Here is a 20,102-nt window from a genome sequence, read left to right on the forward strand (position 1 = left end):
CCCTGTCTTTCATTATTTAAAAGGTAGGTCTTTCTTAGATAGGAATAACTGGGATATGTTCGGAGGAACCAGTAAAGAAAAACACCTTTACCTTGTTGGAGTAGAGTGGGGTCCCCGAGTTGTCCTGATTAAACCACGGGTGACTTGAGTCTGCTTGAGCTCTTGGAAGGGAGACAGGGAATTCCGAGGGACCACTGTCACTGTGGATGAGAGGCGCACCAGATGGTAGGGTCGCCTGGAGCGGCCTCCCAGCCCGCCATCCACCGCTGTTCCCACACGGCTCACGACGAGGGGTGAGGGTGGCTCTCTGCTCTGCAGTCTCGTGGTTGTGTACAGATACTGGATCAGCCCTTCCCCCGGCTGCCCACAGCCAGCTGAAAGAGGTTTGCAGGGTGAAGGCCTCACGGAAGGTTCGGCTAGCAGGGTCCCCAACACACCCGGGGCCTTACTCCTCGGCCCCAACAGGACGGCTGTCCAAGGACAGACACCGTGACCCACATGCTCAGGAAGGGCTGCAGCCATGTGAGGTGGAGAGATGGACTGTCTGTTCCAGGAAGTCACGTTTATCTACAGCTGTGCTTTCGGCCTGTGCAATCCTCACAGCTCTGTGGGGGTGGGCTTGGGGTTAGAGTCCATGTCCCAGGTTGGGCAACGAGCTGGGGAAGGTCGAGTGTATTGCTCGGGAGTGGAGGGTGTCTACAGTAAGACCTGCGTTGGTTTGTTTCCCATGCCCCGGCAGTTTAAGAATTTCTCTTTAAAGCAGTAGAATTCTGTCTTCCAAAATTTTGCACAGGAGCCTGATATGTAATTCATCTGGTACAGCTTTGAATTTGGGCAGGGCTGAGGGCCTGGGCCTTTGGCAGAGCAGTCCCCTACGCCTTGGCCTGTGTCCCGGGAAGAACAGGTGGGAAGCTGGTACCAAGGCCTGTGTCCCCCCGCCCCCCCGGGTCTCGGGGGTGTGAGAGTCGGGGGCTGCAGGGTGGGCGCTGCTCCCGAGGCCCCCGCCCTGTGCCGCTGAGCCAGCGTGGGCTTGGGCTCCCCCAGGACGGCTCCGGGCGGCCACACACAGTAGCTGGAAGTGGCAGCAGCGTTGAGCTGGCCGCCACACTGGCTCCCAAGGGGCCACTGTGAGCAAGTGCTCACCTCTTAGACCCTGCAGGTCAGGGTCTTAGCTGTCTCTTCTCTGTGATATTTTTGGAAGTGGAAAAGTTGGATGCAGAGCCGGGAGACCTGAGAAACCTGAGTTGTTCTGCTTTTGGTTTTTCTCTTTGTAGTTTGGAGGTCTAGCTCCTGCCCTGTTACTCCTGGGATGTTCCGAGTGGGGAGGGTGGGGGGGATGTGTTGGGAAAGCACCTAAAATGACCTGGAATCCTAAAAACTGGAGCAGCTGTGACAGCTGCCGTTAGGCGAGGTTCTCTGTGTGCCCATCGTGCCGGGCTCGTGGCAGACGCTCTGGGCGGTATTCCTCCCGCGCAGGTGAGGGGACGGGCTCAGATGCTCAGCAGCCCCGAGTCAGGCAGCTGGTGAGCAGGAGGGGCTGGGATTGGAACCCAGGTCTTCCCCAGCCGTGCAAGGTGTGGTACGGACCCGGAGGCGGTCACCAAGCTTGGCATGCTGAGAACCCAAGACTGAAGACTTAGGAGTCTTGAGAGAGCCGAACATTTGTTCTGTCTTGGCTTTTAACATTCTGACGCCGAAGCTTTTTATAACCACAAATCCATCCTTCGTGTGTTTCAGATGACAAAGTCATCGTAACTTATTCAAAAGGTTATCAGTGTGGGGAGAATAAGACGGCATCTGCCGTCATAGAGTTGACCTGTGCGAAGACCGTGGGCAGACCTTCATTCATGAGGTGAGAGGGTTGGGGCCTGCACAGGGAGCTGTGGAGAGTAGGGACTGGGGGCTCACCAGCATCTCTCCCCCCGGTTTTCATTTCAGGTGTGCGGACGGGTGTGCAGGGAGAGGGTGTTTGTGCAGCCACTGAGACTTGGGGCCTGGTGAGGGGGCCGGGCCTGTTAATTGTTCTAGAGTGTGCGGGGCTGGTCCGCACAGGGAGGGATTTCCTGGAAAAGGGGCCGGATACACGGTCACTTGGCTAAAGCGACAATGTCAAGTGATGTTTCACCGGCCTCTGCCTTCGACATCATTGTAGAACCAAAGGGGCAGCGGTTGGTGCCACCAAGGCCAGCTGTTCAAGCAGCCTGAGACCCCCCCAAGCAGGTGGGGCTGGCACCTGGGGTGCTCTTGGGTCACCCTAGAATTTTCTAGGCAACTCTGCATCTAGTGCTAGGAGGAGTTTGGCCAACAGAGGGAGCATACGAGTGCTGTTTCCCAACCAGTGATTCTTCCAGAAGCTGGGCTGGAATTTCTGGGGAGACCTGGGAATTGTCTGAGGATTTAAATCAATGTAGGAGTCAGAAAAGCTTATAAAATAAAGTTCAAAAATTTGGGAGCAAAGTTTTCCAGCTTTTAGATGTTGCACTGTTTTTCTTTTCTTTTCTTTTCTTTTTTTTGAAGATTTTATTTATTTGAGGGGGGGGGGGCGGGGGCTGGGAGAAGCAGACTCCCCACTGAGCAGAGTCTGACACAGGGCTCCATCCCAGGACACCGGGATCATGACCTGAGCCGAAGGCAGATGCTCAACTGACTGAGCCACCCAGGCGCCCCTAGATGTCACACAGTTTCTTAATTAAAAACAAAACAAAGCAAAACTGTGTTGAACAGTTTGCCTGCTTTTTCACATTGCTGATGTGCTAGACCATCACCTTCCCTATTACACTGTTGAGAAAAGTCAGTAATAGCCATTCCAGCCAGAGCTGCCAGTGGCCACTGTGGGGCTGGCGAGGGCTCGGCGGTGGGGGGGCTTCTGTGGGGACCCGGCTCGGCCCGCATGGAGCCCTGAAAGCCAAGCTTCCAGGCGCAAGAGGCTCCGTGCGGCCGCGGCCCCGCGCCGCCCCGAGCCCGGCTGGCCGTGACCGCGGTCCTCGCTCGCTCCCTCCAGGTTCGACATCGACAGCTGCACGTACTACTTCAGCTGGGACTCCCGGGCTGCTTGTGCTGTGAAGCCGCAGGAGGTGCAGATGGTGAACGGCACCATCACCAACCCTATAAACGGCAAGAGCTTCAGCCTCGGAGATATTTATTTTAAGTAAGTGGAACATTTTCCTTTCGAGCACTGAAATGTATTCAAAATGAAGCCAGCAATTTAGACCTTTCCCTAATGGGGCGGGGGGGCTGCAAGATGATAAATAGGCAGTGTGTTTTAGTTACTGTTTCTAGGTGGTTGTCATATTTTGCTTAAACTGAGGGAAAGCATTACTCAACCATGAAGTTTTAACACCAAAGATGGTGAATTCTCTTGAGTGTAAAAATAAAGTCTCCCCTCCTCCTCCCCTTCCTGATAATCTCGGGGGTCGGCTACCGGACCTCAAGGACCGGCCAGAGCTGCTGGCCGCACCCAGGGCAGGCTGGGGTGGGCCCAGAGCGGGACACCACTCAGAGTGCAGGCTGGGGACGCAGGAAGACGATGGGGTGGAAGTTGGTGCCCTCGGGCGTCCTCACGGGCTCCCAGGCCGGCAGAGCCGGAGAAGGGCCGTGGCCTGCAGCCCTGCAGTTCCCGGGTGTTTGAGTCCCTCGTAAATGGGTTTCTGGAAGGACTAGAGTCACTGCCATCTTTTCTGTCTCTTCAGGCTGTTCAGTGCCTCTGGGGACATGAGAACAAATGGGGACAAGTATCTGTATGAAATCCAGCTTTCCTCCATCACAAGCTCCAGAAATCCAGCATGCTCGGGGGCCAACATATGCCAGGTTAAACCAAACGACCAACACTTCAGTAGGAAAGTTGGAACTTCTGACAAAACCAAATACTACGTTCAAGGTAATTGCTTTCCATCAGTGTTCCGTGTTCAGCTTCTTCAAAGGAGGGACGTTAGAATTTTCATGAAGAAACCCTTCCGTTGAAATCCCCGATTTGAAAGCAGAAGCCCGGTCTGTCTGTGTCTTGATACACAGTTGTCAAAATGATTGAACAGTGTGTGTGAGACGAGCATTTCACTCTAGGAGAAAGTCACCTCAGTTCCAGATGAACACCTGAAAACCAAAACTTGGTTTCAACCCGAGGTTGTGCAGTGGGGGTGAAGCAGAAGATAAAGTGTGCGTGTCCAAGAATTGCCTTCGATTTTGTTTTGTCATGTTGGTTCTTTACTTGGCAACTTCAGATATTTTTATAGTAGAGTAAGACATTTTACATTTGTCAAAAGGTTGAAAAGAAAGGCTAGACACCCTTTAAAAAGTTAAATGTGTTTAAAAACCCAGCCGGCTCTGTTGTAAAAAGGGCTCCTAGAGATTCCCCGAGAGGAGAAGCAGCTGCTCCCCGAGTGGTAGGAGCCCAGACGTCCGTGCGTTCACGCGCAGACGCTGAGTGCCAGGTCAGCCTGATTTGCTGTCAGGATTCCACATTATGGAGTAAACTCCTGTGGTTCTCTGTTCTTTTCCAGTAATTCTGAGTTGGATTCACTCGGGTCACATCTGCACGTGCTTTTATTCGTCGTTCTTTAAACTCCTTTCAGACCTTTTCACTTTGAGTATTCACCAATGCTAGAAAGTCGGTTTAGTATTAAGACCACTTTTTGCATTTCGTGAAAAAATCAGTTTAAATCTCTTCCCAAGTCTCCACTCATTCCAGAGGGCAAGAGTAGGAAGCTACGGAGCCCCGTCTGGCTGCGATTCGGCTCCCCCATCAGCTCGGGGATGTGCGCCCACATGCCAGCCTGGCGGGTGGTCCATTTGGGTCACGCCTCAGCCAGTTGTGAGTGAGAACTCGTGGGGCCTTCCTGAGTCCAGCCGTGGGGCTTGGGGCTCGGGCTCCCTTTGGTTCGTGAACGTGGCCGCTTCATGCACTGAACGCCCTAGCCCCGTAGCAGTGGCTGACTGTGAACTTCCAGCCGCCTGCGGAGTTTGGAGAGGGCAACGTCTGCACACAGCTCCGTCACTTCTGACACCAGCTGCAGGTTTCAGGGAGGTTCTGTCACCACCCTGAGGTTTGATCATTTGTTAGGACTCAGGACTCATTTGTGCTGTTACAGTCACGGTTAAGGATAGAAATTGGCCAAGGGAAAAAAGCACATAGGATGGCGTCCAGAAGGGAGCAGGATGCTTCCATCATGCTCTTCCTGTGGCATGAGGATGGGTTCCATTCCCAGCACCAGTGTGTGACGATATGCACGGAGTCTCGCCAGCCAGGGGAGCGCACCGAGCCCCCAGCGTCCCGGGCTCCGTGTGGAGGCTTGTTTAGTTGGTTGCCTGGCTGGTTGCCCACTGGGTCCATTTCCGTCTATGGAGGCGCTGATAACGCGTGGCCAGCCCCTGTTCTGAATCCTACTGTTAGCTGAGGACAGAGCCAGACCTCTTCTGGGGCAAGGCTCAAGACTTCCCTGCTCCCTGACGTGAGGCAGGGGCTCCGTAATGTGTGTCGGGCGGCCTGTGAAAAAGCGTGCATGTGGGACCTTTGAAGAAGGCCCTTTACCATGATTTTAAGTGTGTGCAAACTTTTTACAGACTGTGGAAAGATACACTCAGCCCTTTATTGAAAAGTTGATGGTAACGTTGCCTGTATTGTGTCTTCCTTTCTGACAGATGGTGATCTGGATGTGGTGTTTGCCTCGTCCTCTAAGTGTGGAAAAGATAAGACGAAGTCTGTGTCTTCCACCATCTTCTTCCACTGCGACCCTTTGGTGAAGGATGGGATCCCCGAGTTCAGCCACGAGACTGCTGACTGCCAGTACCTGTTCTCCTGGTACACCTCTGCCGTGTGTCCTCTGGGGTGAGTGCGCTGGCCCGGCCTGGGCCGGAGCTTCCTGTCAGCCGCTTTCTGCTCGGGACGCACACTTCCCAGCTGTACCCCCAACCTGCTCCCTCAGGATTTAGCTCAAGCATGTGTTTGTATGTGTTCTCTGCCCCCAGTGTTGTCTTGTGGGAACATTCCAGTGTGTCTGAGAGCCAGAGAGGCAAACCCCACGTAGCCGGCATCCGGCTTCAGTGGCTGTCCAAGTCTTGCCCTTCCTGGCCCCCCACGCCCCCATCACCACCGTCCGCCTGCATGCACGCTCGAGGCCTGAGCGCCCCCACTTTCTTTCCCGGCCTTCCCCAGCCGGCATTTCCCCTCACTGGCTCACCAGAAGTGGCCGCTCTGTCTCATCTTTGTGTTCCAGCACGGTTTTCCGTGTGTTCTAGTGCAGATTATTACGTGGTAAATGTTACTTTAACTTGAATGATGTATTGTGTGTGTTTGAAGGAATGAAAACTTGTTCTACAGATTTTGAAAATCAGCTACAGGCCAGGTTTTCATGGGAAGTATGCGTTTCTGTGCTGAGGGCTTTCTGGTGAGGGAAGGGCCATCTGGGCCTCCGTGTGGCCACAGGGAACGTACCTCTTCTCGGACCCCACAGCCTTCGTCCCTCTGCCTAGGTCATGGCTGTGTTTGGAGGCCCTCATCTAGAACACAGTGTTACATGTTGCTCTCCTCTTGTATTTGCTTTCTTCCTGTTTCATCCACGTTAGGTTCTTATAGGAGCTTCTCGTTCTCTGTGCTGAGACTGAGATCAGGAGGAAAAGTTCTTCCCTTGCAGTTGTTGGCTTTGTGTCCCAGAGAAGGGTGTCTCTGCAGTCCATAGAAACCGTGCTAGGGACAGTGGGGGAGTTCCAGATGCCATCTGTCAGATCTTAAATCAGTATTCACTTTTAAAAAGAGTACACTTTGTCCTGTATTTTCCGGGAACATGGATGTAAGGCAAGTCTTAGCAAATTTCTAAATGTGGGTGCTGTATAAACAACACACACGGTGCAATTAAGTTAAGGACCAGTAACAAGAAATTAACTGAAAAGTAGAAACCCATTTGGACACTAAAGCACACTTAAGAATAATTCCTGGCTCACCGGGGAGCCCAGAAGTAGAAACGAGAGCACATTTAGAAGTGAGTGATGTCGTGCAGCCGGTGCCCCCGCTGGTCCCGGCTTTCAGGGCAGGGCGTGCGGGGCTGGCCGATGTGCGCCTCGTGGGGCTGTCCCCGCCCGAGCACACAGTGACTGGGAACGCTGAGCTCCTCCTCCTCATGGTTCCAAACCAGACCGCTTGGTTCCGGCTGAATTTTTTTTTTTTTTTTAAGATTTTCTTCATTTATTTGACAGAGAGAGACACAGCGAGAGAGGGAACACAAGAAGGGGGAGCTGGAGAAGGAGAAGGGCTTCCCATCGAGCGGGGAGCCTGATGCGCGGCTCAATCCCAGGACCCTGGGACCATGGCCTGGGCTGAATTTTGATCAGTGTGGTTATCCTTATGTGGTCGGGCCGTCAGCTGCCCTCTGACCCAACTCGAACCGAGTGGTTTTCTGAATTTGTAGCATCTTTAGCATCCAGCTCATTGCGTGTGTGTGGCCTGTCGCAGTGCCCTCTCTCCTCCCGAGCAGCCCGGATGGCCCCTGTCACTTTGCTCTCTGCTTTCTCGGGGTGGGGAAGAATTGGCAGTAGTGGGTTCTGTCGGCACAGGCGTGAGGGCCCGAGGGTTCGGAAGTGTCGAGTCATTCCACAAAGGTCTGGTTCTCTGAGCAGAAAGGGAAGTCCGTCCTGGTGCTTCTGGTCTTATATTAGTTAAGTTTACTGTTTCCGTTGAATGGTTAAGGTCCTGGAAATATACTGCTGTTCACCACATGTGGGTGGGAGTGGTGAAATCTTAGCTGGTTGAAGAGTGGCCATGTTGGTCACCAGCCCTGCCTCCCAGGACAAGCAGCCTGGACAGACTGTCCGTGTCACACCCCGCGGTGACCTGGGGGGGTGTCCCTCAAACCCCGCCCCCCCCGGCACACTGACGCCGCGTCCCAAGACAAGATGCAGTGAGGGAGAAGCCTTCCCCAGGTGGCAGCCACTGTTTGGCCCCAGAGAGGAGAGCTGTGGTCCTGGCAGACCAGTGGGGCCAGCTCGTCCCTCTCGGCCACCTCATAGCTGACGGCCGCCCGGTGGGATGAGCCGGGGCTGAGGCTGCGGTCCCGCGTCGCCGCCTTTCGCCTGTGCGCCGTACTCTTGCCTGACCTCACTGTCCGAGGACTTGGTCCCCCGCCGGTCTGCACATCCCGGCCTGGGGCCGGCGAGGGTCGCCGCTGTGGTGGCATGTGCCTGAGTGAGGTGGCTTCCTTTCAGGGTGGGCCTCGACGGTGACAGCGCGGGCGAGGACACGCCGGAGCGCAGGGGGCTGTCGGAGCGAAGCCAGGCCGTTGGGGCGGTCCTCAGCCTGCTGCTGGTGGCGCTCACCGGCTGTCTGCTGACCCTGTTGCTCTACAAGAAGGAACGGAGGTAAGGGGAGGGAGGCCGCGGGGCCACCAGGATCTGTGCTTGTGCGTGTGCGTGTGTGTGTGTGAGAGAGAACGGTATGGACGCGGTCTCCGGGGTTGTGTTCCGTAAATAGCTGTGTTCCTGTGACAAGGTGTCGTGTCGGACCGGCGCCATGGGGCCTGTCCCAGGCGTGTGAGTCCGTTCTTAGGACGTTGGTCTTTGGTTGTGTCCAGAGATGGACAGAAAATGAACACGTTTTATGAGCAGATGATCAGCTGAGCCCTCTACGCTAGCCTCCCCTTGCAAAAGTGAGCATTTACGAGATGCCTGCTGTAGGATGCCATCCTCTGGGCTCGTCCCCACACGTGGCTGTCCCTCCAGGAGATTGCCATGTCATGCATGAGTGAAGCTGAAGCCCCGAGCCCAGGAGCCCTGTAGTGTGGCCGGAGCCAGCGTCCAGAGTCCTGAGTGCGGCCACCCCACCCCAGAGAGGCTGGCACGGGAACGAAGAATCAGGGCAGAAGGGCTGGGTACGAGCTGGTCTTGGGTTAGTCGTTCGGCACACACAATCCCAGTGCAGCCTGGGGTGGCGGGGACGTGTGGCCTTATGGTCACATGGGACAGCGGAAGCACAACTGTTAGGTAACTTGCTCTTGCCTTTGCTAGACCACTCGGGGGGGCAGGTTTCAAATCCACTTCTGTCTAATTCCAGAGTGTTCTTTTCACTGAACTGGTTTATCGCCCCTCTGCCATGGGCTTCTCGTGCCCGGGCCGTGCAGGGCTGTGTTGTGGGGGCTGCAGGCGTCTCTTTCGGTGGGCGCTCGAGCTGTGGGGCTGGGGAGGGGCTGGCCAGCTGGGCCCCCTGTCCTGCTGGTTCCACCCTGCAGTGACTGTGCTTGCCTTCCAGGGAGATCGTGCTGAGCAGGCTGACCAGCTGCTGCAGGAGAAGTGCGAACGTGTCCTACAAATACTCAAAGGTAATTTCCCGTCCCCCCTGCCCCCAATATCCAGCTGTCCGTACGGTGGTGACATCAGTCAGTGATGAGAAAAATGCCGTCGTAGGCAATTTGACGTACGAAAGGGAAAACATCATCCGTTGCTTTTAACCCAAACACACTTTTTGTCCTCTTTTCTTTCAAGTTTTTCTCGTTGTGGTTACAGCTGATTTTCTGAGAACATTTAATACTCGTTGCTTCTACTTTTTTAGTTATTTAAAAAAAATAAAAAATAATGAAAATTTTTGTGCATCTGGCATTTGGATGGTTGCTTTCAGATAAATTTCCCTAAAAGAGGCCTCATTTGGTTGAAGAGCTACACATTCTCATGACTTGCGGTACTCCTGCCAAACTGCTTTCTAAAAGGCTTATCTCAGACCTTCACGTCCTTCCTGTGGCTTCTCTTACTGCCTGTCCCGTCCCCCCCCGTCCCCCCAGGGCACCTGGCTTGAGTAGAGGCCTCTTTCCTGCCCTCGGGGACACTGTCTGCCTTGGGGGGTCTCCTCAGGAGCTGACAGTTGCCAGCCCTCCCTTCCTCTCCTGGTGGGGAGCCTGGGAACGTGGTGACTGCAGTGGGCAGGGGAAGGGGGTCCCCAACTCGGGGGTAGGTCGTGGAAGGGAGGGCCACAGGGGAGCAGAACCGAGTGGGGCCTCAGATGGGCTCCAGGGTCCTGCTTTGTCCCTGGCAGGTGAACAAGGAGGAGGAGGCAGATGAGAACGAAACGGAGTGGTTGATGGAAGAGATCCAGGTGCCGACCCCAAGGCCCGGGAAGGAAGGACAGGAAAACGGCCACGTTACCACGAAGTCTGTGAAGGCCGAAGCCCTCACCTCCCTGCACGGGGATGAGCAGGACAGTGAGGATGAGGTCCTGACCATCCCGGAGGTGAAGGTGCACTTGGGCAGAGGGACTGGGGCCGCAAGCATGCCGCATGGGCGCACCCCACAGAGGAGGGGGCTTCGGGAGAGCGCGGATGGCGCTGGGGTGCTGCCGCGAGGGGACCTGGCCCGCAGAGGGAAGTCCAGGCCTGTGCCGCCGAAGACCGTGAGCTCCGGCGGCCTGGCGGCCTTCCACGACGACAGTGACGAGGACCTCTTACACATCTAGTCTCCTGGTGCCTCCAGGAGACGCAGGTCCGGTGTCACCAGGCACCTCCAACCAAATAAGACTTCAGCTCGAGGATGCTTCTATCATTTTTGCCTTTAACAAAAACTGTTTCAAAAGGGAAGAGTTTTTGTGATGGGGGAGAGGGTGAGGAGGTCAGGTTTACGGTCCTTGGAACGAGGCTCTGTTCCTGTCGCAGGGGGAGGAGCCGGGGCCCTGGGTTTTGTCCCCAGCCCTCACTTAAAAGCGTGGCAGCCGTGCGCCTCATACTGTGCGCCTGGGCCAGACGCATCTTGGAACCGAGGGCTGTGTATTTGAGAAAAACCCTTGCTGCTTTAGGCCCTGTAGGGTTTTGACCATTATATTTTAGCATTTAATTCTCTCCTCCTATTTATTGACTTTGACAATTACTCAGGTTTGCAAAAAAGGAAAAAAACAAAAACAAAAACAAAAAACACAAAAAAAACAAAAAACGCCACAAACAACCCCACAGTCTTTTTCCTGACGGCAGGGTAACATAGTGGTTCATCCCCTGTCCGGAGGAGGAGCTGTTGGTGTGCTAGGAAGGTTCCATATGCGATTTTGAGCTGGTCAATAATGTATCCTCTAAGTTAGAATGCTCCATTCTGTCCTTCCTTTTTGCTTCCTGTTTCTGAAGGGAACACGCACGTGCAGGGGTCCCCGAGTGCCTAGGCTTGGGACGGTTCGCCTGTTCTCTGCCTTTAGTCAGTAACGGCTGCAGCTTTTTGCATGACATCCTCAATCCTAGGTGCACAGAGCACATGTATCAGTATTTCTTTCGCCGGCTGGTGAATTCAAACAACCCACCCAAAGATTGATTATTTTTGTGTGTGTGTGAGGATGGAGTTGAGATGTCAGAGAAAATAACTTTTTCCCAGATTTGGGATATAGGTCTCACCTCTTCAGGTTCTCATGATACCACCTTTACTGTGCTTATTTTTTTAAGAAAAAAAAAAAAAAGTGTTTATCAACCATTCGACCTATAAGAAGCCTTAATTTGCACAGTGCGTGACTTAACAGAAATTGCATGAAAGCCGACGGGCCAGCACTTCGCCCTAGCGTTGCACTTGGGATTCCTGCGCTGGGGGTGCTGGCTCCACCTCTCAGTGCTGCAGGACGGGAGGGCAGGACGCTGTCCTTCCCTGGCTGTTGGCACCTTTCTTGAAGTGTTTTTCTCGAATTATAGAATTGTATATAGACTCAGTGGTATTCATGTACTGAAAAGCAAGCTGCCCTTGGTTTGTACTCGGTTTGGCTGGCTAATTTGATTTCAACATGAGTGTATTTTTTAAAATTGATTTCTTTTCTCATTTTTTTTCAATCAAATTTACTGTAATATAAAGTATTCAACAATTTCAATAAAAGATAAATTATTAGTCGGGTGTTACTGCTTTTTCCCCCTCGATGGTGAAAAGTTGCCGAAAGATGGTGAAAGGCTGCCTATGTGTTCTGTGAAGTTCCTGAAGAGGTCTGTGCTTGGGTTTCGGCAGCGGGTGGATGGTGGGGGTGGGGGGGTCCCCGCTAGCCCTTCCTGAGCAGCACCGCGGGTGCTCTCTGGACTCATTCCTGTGGGCAGGTTCGAGCACCAGGGCCACCTTGAGGTCTGCTGTCATCCCTCTTTTCGAGAAAATGGACGTCAGGGTATCCCCGGCTTGTCCAAGTGGCCACCTAGGAGTTTGGATTCTGGTGGCGCCGACGAGCATGCCGGTGAGCTGTCCCCATCTCGCACGGGGGTGGGTCCTCTGTATGCTCATCACTCTGACCCGTAATGAGTTTCCGAGATGTTAATGCCAAAGTGGATGAAGCAGAAAGTGACAGTGGCAACTTAGACCTCTTGGAGTCAGCATCCTTCCTTCCCTCCGTCTCGGTTTTTTCATTATCCAGTTGGAGTGACTTTGTTTTTCTTTTTAAGAATTTTACAATGTCGGGCACCTGGGTGGCTCAGTCGTTAAGCGTCTGCCTTCGGCTCAGGTCATGATCCCAGGGTCCTGGGATCGAGTCCCGCATCGGGCTCCCTGCTCCTTGGGAGCCTGCTTCTCCCTCTGCTCCTCTCTCTCTCTCTCTCTCTCTCATGAATAAATAAATAAAAAATCTTAAAAAAAAAAAATTTACAATGTCTCTTCTGAAACAGACACTCAAGTTTTAGAGAAGTGTATGTTACGACCAAGGTGTCACTGGTCCTCGGGCATCGAGCCCTCCCCCGCTTCCCCCGAAGACACAGGAAGCCCCTCGGTCAGGAGGTCTGGGGGGCCACTTGCGCGCACGCCCCGGCCCCGTTGGTGAGCTCGATGGCAGGGGTCTTCGCCTGCACTCCGGGCTGCCTGCTGAGTGCGCAGCTCATGGCCGGACAGCCGAGGGGGCCAGGTGGCCTGTGTGCCTGAGGGCGTTTGCTTGGACTCTTGAGAACCTAGACCATCGCTGTCCTGGGTTCTGAAAGACAGTCACCATCCTTGTCAGTTGTTGCTGTAGGTAGTTTTAGGAAAATGTGCCCTGCCCGCAAATAGGAACTATGGTGTTTCCAGAGAAGGGATCTTACTGGTAAGAGTACAACCCAGATACTCTGTTTCCTTGAACCAACTTTTTTACGCCCGTTTGTTGGAGACTGTCCAAGAGCGGCAGAGAAGTAGAGTAAGGGGGGGATAAGCACAATGTAGGCAAACCTGTGTCAGGGAAATCCATAGTAAAGTAGAAATCTGCTCTTACTAGAACGCTTAAAACCAGACGAGCCCTTCAGGAAGGCTGACTGCCACCTGGGCATTTAAAACAATCTTGTGGGATAATCCAGTCCTTCATGTGAGTGAACTGATGGGCATGGAGGACTTAAGTCTCTTCTTGGGGATCAGGTCACTAGGGGATAGTGAGCATGCTGGGGGCAGGCAGTATGGACAAGGTTAGATTTAAAGAAATCCCCTTCACCAGCTTCTGAAGAGCACCCACGACTCAAGTGCATTCACAGGGCTTGCTTCTCCAGCTGGGCTTCACTGGCTCGGGGTTGGCCTCGCCCTCGAGCTAGCCTTGCTGTGTGGCCGGGGAGCACGGGGCGAGCGAATGATCCCGGCAGAAAGCACCAATGGGGCTGCTGGGGGTGCGGGGCTGGCCACCTGGCCGGGCAGTCCTGTTACACACGTCCAGGCTCGGGTGGGGGCGGCGTTCAGGGCAGATGGAGGAGGTAAGGCTGGAGCGGGCCCAGGACTCGCAGTGTCTCCTGAAAGTCGCGGTGAGCCGTGTGCGCTTGCCCCGGAGGCCCCACGGCGAGCCGCGGAAGGGCGGGGTCGGTGGAAGAACGGCCCCCTGGCCGCGCACACCCTGGAGAGCCTCTTAGCCTGGAAGGGAGTCCTGGCGGGAATACAGAGTTTTCTTAAAGATGGAGGGAAACGGGGCACCGGGGTGGCTCAGTCCGTTAAGCATCTGCCTTCGGCTCAGGTCATCATCCCGGGGTCCTGGGATGGAGCCCCGCATCGGGCTCCCTGCTCATCAAGGAGTCTGCTGCTCCTTCTGCTCCCCCTGCTTGTGGGCTCTCTCGGTGTCAAATAAAATCTTAAAAAAAAAGAGCAAAGGGAGGCTTGTGAACTGTTAACTCCTGTTTCTTCACCTCTTAGTCTGTTGTGTGCTGACCAGTTTGCAAACCAAATTCAGTAAAAAAATTACTTCTAGTATTATTTTGGTACAGCGTTAGAGGAAAACCAGATTGAACACATGGTGCAGGTGGTCATTACGCCTGGAGAGGGCAAAATTGTGGAGCCCCCGTCTGTGCTCACAGCCGAGTTGGGGTGACCTAACGGCTGCTCTCAGCACTGCCCTGGAGGAAACGGCCTTGGGGAGCTGGCCGCGTGGGGTGCATAGCTGGAGACAGACACACCGTGGGGTGCGGTGCCCCAGAAAGCCATGAAAGAAGCCGAGGGCCATGTCCCGGCAAACCTTGTGACCCTTGACTGCAGACTTTTTGTTTTAATTTTGAGACAATCAGAACATAACAAATTTTGAACAAACAAGATAAGGAACTTTTGTTTTCCTCATTTGCTCTTTTTATTTCAGCCCAGAAAGTTCCTCTGTCCTCTTTGTACTTTCGTGGCCTTGACGTGGGAGGTTGCCCTCCTCACCCTGCTTGGGGTCTGAGACCCTGACAGGCCACTCTCCCCATGGGCTGCCCCTCACCCGCCCCTCACCCACCCCGCCCCTGGAGGATCCCTGTTGTGCTCTGCCCCACCTCGTGGCTTTACGACTCTTGTTCAGGAAGCATGGGAGAGGGACCTCGGGGGTAACGAAATCATACTTAAACTAGGAAATCTTGTCATCATAGAGTGATGTTTTCCAAAGTGTGCCCCGTGGAATCCTTGTTCTGTATGATTTTGGTAGATGTTCTACAAAACGTGTAAAGGGCCTGTGCCCAAGTCAGTTTGGAGGATGCTGACTAGACAGGCTTTCTTGCCACGAGACCTCTAGAGTCTTCAAAAGGACAGATGGTTGAAATTATAATAAACGATGTGGCCAGTGAATCTCCAAGAAGGGGTACAGTATGCAGTGCTTTCTAAATGTTTGCCAGTGTCCCCTTGGGGAGGTTGGTGGCCTGTGGCCAGTGCCCTGAGAAAAGCTGTCACCATGGGCCCCAGTTCTGTTGTTTCCTGAGGGTCACAGGGAACGGGCTGGGGGTGCCGTCTGATAGATGGGGAGGGCCCAAGAGATGTGTACATGCTTCCTCTCCCCGAGGAAGCCCCTCCTCCCCAGGGCCCCACCCCTGCCATTTGTGACCCCCCACAACACCTCTCCCCACTTCAGGTCCAATCCCCAAGATGCTGACCATGGCACTGACCTTGATGAGGCCCTGCACTGGAATGCCCTTCTACTCTCCACACATGAGTGCTGGCGAGGCGACATTGTTAGGGGTTGAATCGTGTCCCCCCAAGTTCATAAATGAAGTGCTAACCCCTAGCACCTCAGCATGACCTTATATTCAGAGAGAGGGTCTTTACAGAAGTCACCAAGTTAAAGTGAGGTCAGGCGGTGGGCCCTAATCCACTAGGACCAGTGTCCTTACGAAAAGGGAAAATTTGGACAGAGACAGATGTGCGCAGAGAGAAGGCGGCGTTCCACAAGCCCGCGCGACAGGCCTGGGACACACCCTCCCCGCACGGCCCTGGGAAGGAACCAACCCTGCCCACACCTTGGTTTTGGAGTTGTGGCCTTCGGAACTGTGACATAATACATTCCTGCGATGTAAGCCTCCCAGCCCGTGGGGCTTCGTTATGTAATCCAGGGATCTGAGGGCCGGTGGTGCTCCTAGAGGGGCCAGGCAGCCATCGGACCCAGGAGGAGCCATGGCTGTGCCCGGGGCCCGCATCCAGGCCGCCCCCCTGTGACCTGTGATGGCCTCCGTGCCCGACGGAGGACGGATGAGGGAATGCACAGGTGGTTTTGCGGACTCCTTTGTGGGGACAGGGTGGGTGGGTCACCGAGAGCGAGTGGGTTCTCGCGGGCCAGGCGTGGACCCTGATATCTTGAGGACGTGGGTTCTGGCTACTGGGACTTGGATGCCGGCATCCAGTTGGGAACAGAAGCGAGCCCGGGTGATCGCCTCGGCTCTAACCCCAGTCTCCCGTGCTGACTGGTCGTGCTCCCGGGGACCTCTGGCCCCGGCGGTGACGCTGGCGAGCACGTGGCCCTGGGAGCTCTGGAGGTGGGGAGGGTAAGAAGGAATATGCAGTGTGGCTCCCGTTTTATATGTGTGTGGGACAGATGGGGACAAGAAGATTGTGGGCACGGCAGGCACCCCCAGGCCGCTGGGTCAGGATGGTCCCAGCACCTGGAGAGGGAAGGTGGAGACAGAAGTCTCCTGCGCCCAGCCCTCTGGCTGAGGCCTGGGGCGCAGCGTCCTGCCGGCCGTCTCCCGCATCAGCGGGTTTGGTGTGGGGGAAGCAGAGTTCTCAGGGGGGCCCTGACATCGGGGAGGAGCCTGCGGTGTAAGGACAGCCTGGGTCACTGAAGAAGGCAACGCCGTCGATGGCGCAGCCCAGCTCCCTGGCTCCCATGCTGGCTCCTCATTTCTGGCAGTTTCCAGACTTCTCAGTGCAGTTTAACTATCCCTTAAGGCCCTTAAAAGAAAGCTGCTGTTTTGGAGAAGGTGCTGGGGGTTGAGGGCAGTGAGGAGAGGACATGGTGGTCCCCTCCTGGTGGCACATAGAGGGAACCCGCAAACCCAGGGCCGGTGAGGAGGCCTGCAGCCCGGGACAGCTCTGGGGCCGAGGGCAGCGGGGAGGAGGGGCGCCCACGGGGTCGGGGGTGGGGGGCACGGTGGTCGGTTGCTGTCCTGTGTTGCTTCTCCCAGTTGTAATTCTGATCCCCGAGAGATCCCCGGCCTCCCCTCCATGCACCTGAACCAGGGACTGGGAGATGAGACAGGGAGTGGCCTGGTCTGAGCACGAGAAAGTGTGCCAGGCCCTTGCCCACAGCCAGGCAGGTTGCTTTCTCCGCAGAGAAAAGAGCAGTGCACGGCAGGCCTGGCCGGCTGGACTGGCCGCTGGGGAGGTGGGGACAGGGAGGGGCCTTGCTTCGGCCCCAGGATGTGTGGAAAGCAGGCCCTTTGCTCCCTGGCTGCTTCCCAAGCAGAGGAGTTGGTGTGAGGAGAGCCAGCCTGTTTGGGGCCAGCACATTTGTGTTACAAAAAGCCACTCATTTTTCCTCCTGTGCAGGGAAAACCCAGCTCTCCCCTCTCCTGTGTGTCTCCCTTGCTACTCACCCAGAACATTTCACTTCTGGTCACCAGACGTGTGGGATTTTCCCCCACACCTAGCAATTCTTTGGAACACCACCTGGGGGTCCTCGAATTTAACTCAGTTCTGACACTGTCTACTTGGAGATCGCATCAGACCCCCCCAGGTTGAGGGCTCAGTCCCACGAGACTGTCCCCCACTTCAAATGCCAACTGCAAATCGTCGGTCCCCAGGTGACCCATAATTCTGTCTGACTTGGATGCAAATTGGGGTTCTGTGACCTCTTCCCCATTGATTTGTTAGAGCGGCTCACAGGACTCAGGGAAACATTTATACCATTTACTGAAGGAGCGGATGAAGAGCCAGACGGAGAGGTACGTAGGGCAAGGTCTGGGATGGAGCTTCTGTCGCCGTGGGGCTGGGGTGCATCCTCCTCCCAGTGTGGATGTGTTCACCAGCCAGGAAGCTCTCCAGATCCCGCACTTTTGGGATTCCTAGAGAGGCTTCATCATGTAGGCTTGATGGACCACTAGCTCCATTTTCAGCCCTTCTTCCTCCTCAAGAGAATGGGGGTGGGGCTGAAAGTTCCAAGCTTCTAAGCATGGCTTGGTCTATCCCATGACCAGGAGCCATCCAGGAGCCATCTGGAGTCACCTCATTAGGACAAGGGACACTCCTGTCACCCAGGAAATTAGAAGAGTCCAGAAACACAAGGGCACCCTTAGCACCATGAGCATCACTCTATCTGCCTCTCATGGGTGCAGGTGGAGGGACCCGCCCTTAATGTCTGTGTCCTCCCAGGGCTGAGATGGGGCGCATTTGTCTGATGGCATTTTGATGTCCTCTCTCAGCAGCTCTAGCCGAGGCTCCTGGGGTCCCACCCTGTGCCCAGATGGCCCCCTTGACCCAGTGTCCCGGGTGTCAGGTTGTTTCACAAGCCAGCAGCTGGGAGCCTGCCCCAGGGATGATCAGGTGATGATGCTGGGTGAAGTCCACGGTGTCTGGAAAGCTGGCCGTCCTCTGTCGGGGTGAGGAGATGGGGAAATGGGCTTGTTCGGGGAGCTTGGCTCTACCACTACCATGTGCCCAGGCTGAAGGACTGGTTAACCAGAAAACCACAGGCTGCTTCCCCGTTCGGCCCATGGTGCTGCCTGCAGCAAAGCTATGCTCAGTTCGTGGCCAGCTGCTGGTGCTGCAGGCTCAGCCTCGGTTCCTCCTGGTAAAATGCGGGATGTGAGTCTCTGCCTGCCCGTTCTGCGGCGGGGGCCAGAGGACCCGACTGCCGGCTCCGAGCTCTGCCTTACAGTGAGGAGTGCAAGGGGGGACCAGGATGAGGCCTGGAGGGGCCCGGCCACCACCGGCTGCCGTCTGTCCCACTCCAAGAGCAGCCGCGGGGCGGGCGTGCAGTCGGCTGGGCTGAGGGACGAGCTGCTTGAGCCTGGCGTCTGCTGCCGAGGCCCTGGCCTCCGAGGTCAGCCTGGCAAGCAGAGTCCCAGAGGGCCACGTGTGGAGCGCCGTTAGCCAGCCGCAGGCCTGGTGAGTGGGGCTGTGCATAGGCCCCCCAGGCCTCTCGAGGCCCTGCTGCTCCCAGGAGCCCACGGTATTTCTCCTCGTTTATTGCCATGTAGCCACATTTCCAGAAAACTAGCTGTGGGAGGCCACACACACTTGTCTCTGGTTTCTGGGGGGCAGGGGGGTGGCCGCAGTGTAGCTGGACCCCCTGCAGTCTAGGGAAAGATCCACTTCTGAGCCCACCTAGTCCCTGCACTGTAGGCCCGAGGGTCTCTGTCGGCCAGGGCGCCCTACGTCCTTGCCACGAAGATTCCCCCCAGGTCGCTTTCTCCAGCAAAGCCAGCAATGGGGAGAGGGAAGCCCAGCAGGGCGGCCGATACGCTGTACGTGATGTAACCACACAAGAGCATGGCCATGTCTGTGGTATTTCATGCGGACAAGCCGGTCTCAGGCCCCGTGCCTACCCCAGCGTGCAAACACCAGGAGGCAGGGTCATCGGGGGCCACCTTCCCATCCCTGCCTGCCACACCCTTCCTGCCTTTCCTCACCTCCAAGGTGCAGAGCAGGCCGAGGGGCCAGTCTGGGGGGCTCCCCTAGTGCCCTCTGCTTGAGCTGTCGTCCCTTTGTGAGTCTATCCCCCCTGAACTGTGAGCCGCGTGGAGGTCGAGGCTGCCCCATTTCTGTGTCCGGAGCCTGGCACTGCTTGAAACGTAGAGGGACTCGGCGGGTATCTGGTGAGACAGCAAAACACGTGAGTTGCTGAACCAAGGGCAGGTTAATAAATTAAGGGAGGTTGCTCTGGAGTGGAACAAGGTTCGAGTTCAATGACGGTGCGAACTTGGGCAGTAGCCGGTAGCTCCCTAAGCCTCTGCTTTCCCAGCTGTGCAGTGCGGAACGTGATAGCACCTCCCGTGAAGGCCTCCGCGAGGGGTTCGAGAACACACGCTGGAGCTCTGAATTGGCGGCTGATGGCTTTCGTCATGGGCAGTCACGGGCTGGCCGGGCTGGCCGCTGGGTCTCGAGCGTTCCCTGTGCTCGCTCGCTGCTCCCCTGTCCACGGGGCGCGGGCCTGCGTCAAACGGCCTCGGTGGCGAACGGGACGCGGAGCTGGTGGCCAGTGAGCGAGCGTGAGCCGCCCGGTTGTACACACTCTACGGTTTGCTGTCTTTGATTTAGCGGGATTCTAAACAGTTTGAAGAGGTCATCTCTCTGGAAGAGCCCTACGGAGACCGGCGGGGCGGGGGTCGCCCAGCGGCCTCTAGCTCTCTCCTCTCTCGGAGGGAACTCTGACTCCAGAGAATTCGAAGCGCCGCCTGGTTGACTGGCTTCCCTGCCAGGCCATGTGGCCGGTCACCGTCCTGCCTTCCACCCTCGCTTGACGCGGGCAGCACGGGGTGAAAAATTGCTTCCAGTTGGTCGGCTTCCAGGTCGAGCATGCTTGG

At 55.7% G+C, this 20,102-nt stretch overlaps 1 protein-coding gene across 1 annotated transcript in view; it reads left to right on the forward strand.

Moving 5' to 3' along the window:
• LOC118001960 (cation-independent mannose-6-phosphate receptor) overlaps positions 1–11,817 on the forward strand; it is a 97,643-nt gene extending 85,826 nt beyond the window's left edge. Inside the window, exons 42-48 of the mRNA XM_034992156.1 lie at positions 1,738–1,852; positions 3,002–3,148; positions 3,690–3,877; positions 5,635–5,821; positions 8,191–8,343; positions 9,230–9,299; positions 10,007–11,817. Coding sequence (XP_034848047.1) covers positions 1,738–1,852; positions 3,002–3,148; positions 3,690–3,877; positions 5,635–5,821; positions 8,191–8,343; positions 9,230–9,299; positions 10,007–10,423 — 1,277 coding nt within the window. The 3' untranslated portion in view covers positions 10,424–11,817. The remainder of the gene's footprint in view (positions 1–1,737; positions 1,853–3,001; positions 3,149–3,689; positions 3,878–5,634; positions 5,822–8,190; positions 8,344–9,229; positions 9,300–10,006) is intronic.
• Positions 11,818–20,102: the final 8,285 nt, after the last annotated feature.

Source organism: Mirounga leonina, unplaced genomic scaffold (genome assembly GCF_011800145.1).
Source record: "Mirounga leonina isolate KUSES-001 unplaced genomic scaffold, KU_Mleo_1.0 Mir_55, whole genome shotgun sequence".
Classification (NCBI taxonomy): Eukaryota; Metazoa; Chordata; class Mammalia; order Carnivora; family Phocidae; genus Mirounga; species Mirounga leonina.